We start from the raw sequence: 8,637 nt of genomic DNA on the forward strand, positions 1-8,637 counted from the left end.
CAGGGAGCGCAGGGGCCGGGCAGGGAGCGCAGGGGCCGGGCAGGAGCGGGGCAGGGGCCGGGCAGGAGCGGGGCAGGAGCCGGGCAGGGGCCGGGCAGGGAGCGCAGGGGCCGGGCAGGAGCCGGGCAGGGAGCGCAGGGGCCGGGCAGGGAGCGCAGGGGCCGGGCAGGAGCCGGGCAGGGAGCGCAGGGGCCGGGCAGGAGCCGGGCAGGGAGCGCAGGGGCCGGGCAGGAGCGGGGCAGGGAGCGCAGGGCGAGGTGCTGCTGCTGCCTGGTGCGCGCAGGGCTGGCGCGGCTTCAAAGCGCCGCGGCTCTGCCGCCTCCTCCCGGCGCCTCCCGGCCCGGTTCTGCCCCGGTTCTCATCCGGCAGAGCCCCGCTGCCCTCCTCGGCGGGAGGCTGAGGCGGGCGTGTTCGCCGTGTCCTGCGGGCGGTCCCAGGAGCTGCCCGAGATAATGAGCTTCCCCTCCGGCTGTGTCCTCAGACAAAGCGCTGCTGCTGCGTGTGCAGCCCGGCCGGGCCCCTGCAGCGCCCCGCAGGAGCGGCCCTTCCTCCATCTCCACCATTCCTGCATGAAGCGCCGCGAGGGGCTGTTCAGCTGCAAAAGCCCCTGGGGGCGAGGGCTGGAAGAGGCTGCTCTGTGTGCCCAGAGCGGCGTGAGGCACTCGGAGTGAATGGGGAGAGGGGAGCAAGCTGCTGGTGCTGGAAAATCCCGGTCTGCCGGCGCTGCTGACAGCTCCTTCCCGATGAGGTGTGTGCCACGCAGTGCTGTCTCCTGTGACGGTGCTGCTTCTCAGCCGGTTTAACGCCGGCTAAATTCAGCCGAGGCTGTCTGGAATGTCGTGGGCCCTCTCGTGTCTGTCCCTCTCGTCTCTCTCCGTTTCGCATTGCTGCTTTTCTGTCCTGTGAGAGGTGAAAGGTGCCCCTGCTCGCCCCCTGCCAAAGCACCTGGGGCGGCTTGGGGAAGAGCCTGCCGCGCCTCTGTGTCCTGGCAAACTTTTATCATTCCGTCCCTAAAGTTCAAATGGATTAATCTGATTTCCGTTTCAGGCTGCGCTGACCCGGGTAAGGAGAGAAATCCCACTGCGTGCCGCTTGCGTGCCGCAGTCTGTCTGCTGTGGGGCACAGGTCAGGGAGGGGCTCCCCCGTCCCGCAGAGCAAAGCAGAGTTTAAATGACGCTGATAACAGGAGGCAGACGAGGAGCTCGGGGAATCGGGGGTTTTGTCTGTGTCCCGCACAGGCTGTGGTGCAGCCCCTCTCTCACCTGGAGATGTTTGATTTGCTTTGAGGTCAGCGCTGGCTGTCGGTGAAGGGCAGCAGGGCTTTGTGTTGTTACAGTGGGGATACTGCAGGACCTCGGGGACACCTGAGGGACACCTAATCGGGGAAAAAAATGGGAATGCACTGATCTTTATGGGATGGTCAGGATGTGGGTGTCACAGAGGGACAGCCGTCCGTGATTGTGCTCAGCGTGCCGGCCACGGAGGAGGGGCTGGGCCGGCGCAGCCCGAGGAGCGCTGCTGGAACAGCTCGTGGCTCAGGCTGCAAATCGCAGGAGCGAGCTGTCACCGCAGTCCCTGATGCGGCTGCACAGACAAAACCAGCAGCCTCTGTTCCCCCGTGGTTTCGGGAGGGTCTCGGGCGGGGCTGGAGCAGGCGCGGCGCCCGGGCTGGGCCGCCCGGCTGACCTCGTGTGTTTCCCTGCCCAGGCTGCAAGATCAAGGCGCTGCGGGCCAAGACCAACACGTACATCAAGACGCCGGTGCGCGGCGAGGAGCCCGTGTTCGTGGTCACGGGGCGCAAGGAGGACGTGGCCATGGCCAAGCGGGAGATCCTGTCGGCCGCCGAGCACTTCTCCCTGATCCGGGCGTCCCGCAACAAGGGCGGGGCGGCGCCGGGGGGGCCGTGCTGCGCGCCCGCGCTGCCGGGGCAGACCACGGTGCAGGTGCGGGTGCCGTACCGCGTGGTGGGGCTGGTGGTGGGCCCCAAGGGAGCCACCATCAAGCGCATCCAGCAGCAGACGCACACCTACATCGTGACGCCCAGCCGCGATAAGGAGCCCGTGTTCGAGGTGACGGGCATGCCCGAGAACGTGGACCGGGCGCGCGAGGAGATCGAGATGCACATCGCCATGCGCACCGGCAGCTTCGTGGAGCTCAGCGACGACAACGACTTCCACGCCAACGGCACCGACGTCGGCTTCGAGGGTGGCCCGCCCGGCCCCGCCTGGCTCGGCGCCCAGCCCGCGGCACCCGCCCGTGCCAGGATGGTCTCCAGCTACAGGAACGACAGCTCCAGCTCGCTGGGCAGCGGCTCCACCGATTCCTACTTCGGGAGCAGCCGGCTGGCCGACTTCAGCCCCACCAGCCCCTTCGGCACGGGCAGCTTCTGGTTCGGGGAGGCGCCGCCCGCCGTGGGCGCGGAGGAGCTGGCGCTCGACTCTCCCGCGTACGACTCGCTGCCCGCGCCCTCCCAGGCCATTTGGGCCCCCTTCGAGCCCGCGGTCCCCCTGTCCGGCCTGGGCGGCGACGCGGCGGGCAGCGCCAAGGCCCCGTGCCGCGGCAGCCAGCCCCCCACGCCGCGCCTGTCACCCACCTTCGCCGAGGGCCTGGAGCACCCGCTGGCCAGGAGGGCCCGGAGCGACCCGCCGGGCTGCGGCCACCAGCCCGGGCTGCCCATCTACATCCCCGCCTTCTCCAACGGTACCAACAGCTACTCCTCATCCAACGGCGGCTCCACGTCCAGCTCGCCCCCCGAGTGCCGGTGCAAGCACGACTGCGTCATCTGCTTCGAGAGCGAGGCCATCGCCGCCCTCGTGCCCTGCGGCCACAACCTCTTCTGCCTGGAGTGCGCCAGCAGGATCTGCGACAGGGACGCGCCCGCGTGCCCCGTGTGCCAGACCGCCGTCACCCAGGCCATCCAGATCCGCTCCTAGCGCGGTGCCTCAGAGCCCGAGGGGGTGGGAGGTGGTACCCTGGAGCAAAGCCGGGTGAGTTCTGACTGCCGGGCATGGCGGGATCGGGCTGGAGCTGTGGATGGCTGGCTGCTCCCTCGCGGGCCGCTGCGAGGTAGCGCTGAACCCGGGTGGGCTCTGTGTGGCGCGGTGCGGGCAGGTGGATGGATGTTTGGCGGGGATGGTCGGGGGGATGTTGTGGCACAGGGAGGGGAGGTTTCCACCAATTACACACAACTGAAATGGAAAAAATATTCCGGGGTGTTGTAAAGGGTTCGGAGGTTGGGCTGCGTGCCGGCAGCCGCGAGCCTCGCTGCCGGCCGCCGTGGCACACTCAGCTAGCGACACTTCCAATGCTGCCTTCTCTACACTGCCAGTGCTGAGCAGCAGGTTTGGGGAATCCCCTTTTGTTCCGCTTCCCACGACAGCTTATGCCTAGCTCCTCAGCATCGCAAACACCTTTTCTGTTCTTCTCAATAGCGTGGTTTGGTTTGTTGGGATGGCTGCTGCCAGGGGCAGGGCACTGCCTCACGGACCGCGGCCCGGCCCGGCCTGGCTGCGCTGGTCAGCGTGTCCGGAGGGTCAGGGCCGAGGTTTGTGATTCCCACCCGCGCCGGAGTGCCCCGGGAGGGTCCGTGGGCCCGGCGAGGGTGCTGACATTCCGTTCACTGCGAAATCACCTTCTAGAGAGTCTGCAGATCAAAATGTGAAGCATCTTTGTGTCCGATCCTTGTCTTGCACATGTTATAAATACATACTTTATTTTTCTTGAGGAAAAGGAAACGGGGAGTGGCGTGGGTGCCCTTGCAGCGCTCGCCCTTTGGCGGCCGCCCTGCAGCCGCTTTGCTTCGTTTCAAAATTCTCTTTCCAATCACAAGTTTAAGAAAAGGGAAGAAGAGAGCCTCTTGAGTACTCTTCTTGCATTTCAGCCTGTGGGTGTTTCTAGCTCTGCCATCCTCAGCGTGTTCCCAGATCTGCGCTGGCATGTGGTAAAACAAACACAAACGATCGGAACAAAACAAAACAAAAAAAAGAAAGGAAAAAAAAAGATACCAAGCGGAGTTTTGGTGGATTTTTTCTAATTTTTTTTTTCTTTTTTCGGAGCATTATTTTCCCAAGACAAAGCTTTTTTTCTCAGTATAACGGAAAAAAAAAAAAAAAAAAAAATTAAGTGAAATGATGTGTATGTCGAACTAGTGAACACACAGAAAACTTTATTTTTTATTTCCACTTGAAGAGTTACATTTCGTACAGAAGTTTACAGATAACGGTTTTTATTTTGTGATTTCGAGGTCCTCGAGGGCACGAGCCTGTCCTGTGCCGCCCTGGCGGCTCTGTGGCCACCATGAGGGCTTGGCTGGCCACGAGCAGAGCCCCCGAGCACGGCCAGCGTCCGGCCGAGCCGCGGCGAGCGTTTGCTAATTTTGCTACACTTTTTGTTATGTGTATGTAGGGAGCCGTAGGGACTACAGGTTCAATTTGAGTAAAGATTAAAAAAAAAACATATATTTTATGATAAAGGGCCTTTAACTTATGATGGCCAAAGCACTGATATTATTATATATTTGCTGTAAAGAGAATTATAAGAGTTTTATTTTTCTGATATTAAAAGTTACTTAATAAAGACTTGTTTCCATTAACTTGAATGTTCTGGTGCCTGCCTGTCACTGCGGGGGCCGGGGAGGGTGGGGCGGGTGGCAGAGCCAAGAGCCTTTGGAGGTAAATCCTGCTGGGAATGCCACCGCTGGTGGGGCGTGAGGGAGATCCTTCTCAGGACCTCCTACAGAACGATTTGGGGGCAAAACAAACCCCACCTGATCCTTCTCCCAGTAGAGAACGCGCTGGGTGAGTGAGAGTGAGCGTGTGCTGCTCCCTGGCTGTGAGCGTGTGCTGCTCCCTCACTGTGAGCGTGTGCTGCTCCCTGGCTGTGAGCGTGTGCTGCTCCCTCACTGTGAGCGTGTGCTGCTCCCTGGCTGTGAGCGTGTGCTGCTCCCTGGCTGTGAGCGTGTGCTGCTCCCTCACTGTGAGCGTGTGCTGCTCCCTCACTGTGAGCGTGTGCTGCTCCCTCACTGTGAGCGTGTGCTGCTCCCTGGCTGTGAGCGTGTGCTGCTCCCTCACTGTGAGCGTGTGCTGCTCCCTGGCTGTGAGCGTGTGCTGCTCCCTCACTGTGAGCGTGTGCTGTTCCCTCACTGTGAGCGTGTGCTGCTCCCTCACTGTGAGCGTGTGCTGCTCCCTCACTGTGCGCGTTTCCTTCCTGCTCGGGCTCCGCGGGTTTTTCGGGGTCGGTGTAACGGGGGATGTTTCACCCCTTGTTTAGGGTCCCCCTGCCCCCCGGGCACACGGAGGTCGTGTTCACTCCGCAGCTCCCGTGTCCTCAGAGCCACCAGCCTGCGGCCCTGTCCCCACATCCCGGCTCGGGGGCACGGAGAGCGATTCTATCTGAGAACCTTTGTGCCCGTGTCAGGAGACTGTAGCGTTTTATGTTTGCCTCACGCGGGGCTGTAGAAGAGGCTCGGGCAGGACCGCTTGGGCAGGGGAGAAGGTCCCGCGCTCTTTCCGTCAGCGCCCGGCCCCTCCATCCCAGGGCCGGGACACCGGGGCTGCCGGGCACGGGCACCTCTGCTGCTCCTCGGTTGGTGTTTCCGTGCCCCGGAGCCCTTGTGATGGGTGACTAAACCTCCTGGAATTCCAGCTCACGGAAAGGGCAGCGCTCGCCACGAGACATCGCCGCTCGCCGCGCTGCCAGGCCGCCTGGGAAAGCCTTTGTATTAAGGAACCATTAAAGTCAGGCTTTTCCTTTCAGCTCCTGGGGCACTGAGACCCTTCCCGGCCGGGTCTGTGCCGCTCCGGGCCGGGAGGGCTCCGCCGAGGCTGCTCCGGACCCTCCTCGGCCAGGTGCCCCCCGGCCGCTCTCCTGCGCAGCACCGGGCCCGGCCCGGAGCCCGGCCCCGCCCCGGGAACCTCCCCGGCTCCTCGCTGGGATCCAGGGGCAGCAGGGCCGGGAATGCCGTCCCGGGAATGGCGTCCCGGGAATGGCGTCCCGGGAATGCCGCTCTGTCCGCGCTGGGGGCTGGGGCAGCGCGTCCCGGGCCCGGCTCTCGCCGCTGGCCCCCGAGGACGCGCCCGGGCCGGGGCCCTCCCGGCTCCCCGCGGGGACCAAAGGTCCGGGGGCCGCCGGAGCGGAGAAACGGAGCCGGATCCCCGTGGGGTTTGTGCTGTTTCCTCCTGCGAGCAGCGGGGCTCAGAAATTCCCTCTCCGCGGGGTCCAGCACTCCCCGGTCCGTGTCCGGCGGCACCCGTGGGTCCGGCAGAGGCGGCAGGGCGGTGCTGCCCTCGGGGCGAGGCTACCGGGACCCCCAGAGTCGGGAGTGAGCTCCCATCTGGGGCTGGAACGGGTGCGGAGCTCGGGGCAAACACCCGCGGGGGAGCCTTGGGTGATGCCCCGGAGGGAGCTCCCTGCCCCGGGCAGCTCCCGGTCCCCGTCCCGCAGCACTTCTGCCCTCCGGAGCTGCCGGGACCCCGCGGTGCCGGCGGCAGCGGTCCCTGCTCGGCCCCGGCCCCGAGCACCGCCCCGGGCCCGGCGTGTGCGGCGAGCGGGGCTCGGGGGGAAGCCCGGGACACAGCTCCTGGAAGGAGCAGAACCGGCACAAACTGAAAATGAGCACGTTCTGTTGGGTTTTTCCCCCAAAATAGCCCAGGCCCAATTTTTTGTGAAGTTGCAGCACATTTCCAAAACCTGCTTGGGAAAAGTTTGAAGCAAACACATCCAAAAGGAGGTGGGGGTGCAGGCTGCGAAGGAAGCAAAGGGAATTTGGCAGAGGGGCTGCCCAGGGCCTGCAGGAGATCCCACACTCCGAGTCTCCCTGGGTCTGTGGGAGGCTCGGCAGGGCCAGGAAAAAGGTCGGACCCAGGGATGGCCCCGGGGGCTTTTCCAGCCTGAATGGAGGCTGGGAAATCCATCCACAGGGGCTGGGGGAGCGGAGCAGGACAAAGACACCCACCGAAGGGAAGGGATTGGATGGGATGGGATGGGATGGGATGGGATGGGGATGGGATGGGGATGGGGCTGAGGATGGGGTGCAGTGCTCGCGTTCGGCTGTTAAGTCAGAGAGGGAGCGAAACCAGGCCCATGAATCCAGAAAATGGAGGGGAACAGGGCGATCGTGGCTGGGCCTGGGAGCCCCCAGAGAGAACGACAGAATCACAAAACCTTTTAAGCTGGAAAAGCCCTCTAAGTCCATGGAGTCCAACCATTCCCCCAGCACTGCCCAGGCCACCACTGCCCCATGTCCCCACGTGTGGCTTTTCAACCCCTCCAGGGGCGGGGACTCCACCACTGCTCTGGGCAGCTGTGACAGGGCTGGACAGCCCTTTCCATGAAGGAATTTTCCCGGTATCCACCCTGAGCCTCCCCTGGCCCAGCTTGGGGCCGTTCCCTCTCCTCCTGTCCCCATTCCCTGAGGTGCTCCCTGCCCCTGTCCTCAGCTCTGCTCCACCAGCCCGCACGGACCTGGGGGTGCTCCAGTGCCGCATCCCCTCCCCGTGCCGCGCCCCTGCCACCCCGTGCCCCGTGTCCCGCAGGTCACAGCAGCCGTTCCCTCCTCTGCCACCGCCGTGCCGGGTGTCCCCGGTGCTGTCCCTGCACCCAGGGCAGCCCCATCCCGACCCCCGCGGTGCCACCCCAGGACCCGGCCCCGTCACCCTCGAGCCTGTGCCCGGCCATGCTGCGCAGTGTCGCTGTGGCTGCATTACGGTCACAAAGAGCTTCGCCCCGACTCCTCAAATCAACAAAACCACCCCAAAGTGCCCAGGGTGTCCCCATCGCCTGCTGGCATCCCGTGGCTGTGGAGAACAGGACTAGAGCAGGATGTGGCCCCCGCCAGCCGCAGGATGCTCCTGCTCCCAAAGCCACCAGCGCCCCACATCGCCACCCCCGTGGTCCCTTGCCCGGGCCCGTGGGGCTGCTGTGCCCTGGGGGGATTTTGGCCTCTCTGCTCCCCAGAGCCGCCGCTCCCGCGGTGGCGGATGGAGCGCTGAGGACATCGAGTGGTACCCGCCCCGGCGGCCCCGGGGGACCCAAACCCTGCCGGGCCGCGGCCGCCGCACTGGGGGAGCCGCCGGGGCTCCCCAGGACAGTGACCCTCCGCCCCCGGGTCAGTGACCATCTGCCCCCTGGGTCACCGCCGCGGGAAGGAGAATGGAAGCAGCGTGGGCGGGGGGCGGCGGGGCGGCGGGGGTGTCTCCAGCCCTCAGGCAGGGCAGGGCACCCCTTGAGCCGGACACGAGGCACAGACACGAGCCTGGACAGTGCTGTGGCCACACCAGGACGCCGCGGTGGAGCTGCAGCCCCGTCAGCCCGGAGTGGCTCTGGTGGCAGCTGTCCCCAGCCCTTCCATGTCCGGGAGCCCCGGCAGCCACAGGAGCCGCCAGCCCCTGTCCCATGGAGGCTCCGGGGGCGCCCGGGCGTGTGACACTGTCCCCACCCGCTCCGCAGGAGCTGCTGTGGAGCAGCACGGCTCTGCCGCAGTGCAACTGCAGGTGAATAAAAACAAACTAAAAAGAATGTTTAAAAAACCTCAAACCACCAAAACCCACAAAGCAACCGCTTCATTTTTTTGCAGGACTTCGAACGTCTGCCGCTCACTGCCCGAGGCTGGCGCCCACTCGTCCCCTCCAGCCCCGGGTG

General features: G+C 64.7%; 1 protein-coding gene across 1 annotated transcript; it reads left to right on the top strand.

Annotated features, from left to right (window-relative positions):
- Positions 1–1,688: 1,688 nt before the first annotated feature.
- MEX3C (mex-3 RNA binding family member C) lies at positions 1,689–4,597 on the top strand (the record flags this gene model as incomplete). The annotated part of the gene is made up of 1 exon (XM_042028898.1): positions 1,689–4,597. A coding segment is annotated over one exon (1,245 nt), but the record flags the coding sequence as incomplete, so codon positions are not given.
- Positions 4,598–8,637: the final 4,040 nt, after the last annotated feature.

This window comes from Corvus kubaryi, unplaced genomic scaffold, assembly GCF_017639235.1.
Source record: "Corvus kubaryi isolate FWS band 111438036 unplaced genomic scaffold, C.kubaryi_AGA036_p1.0 37308, whole genome shotgun sequence".
NCBI classification, from domain to species: Eukaryota; Metazoa; Chordata; class Aves; order Passeriformes; family Corvidae; genus Corvus; species Corvus kubaryi.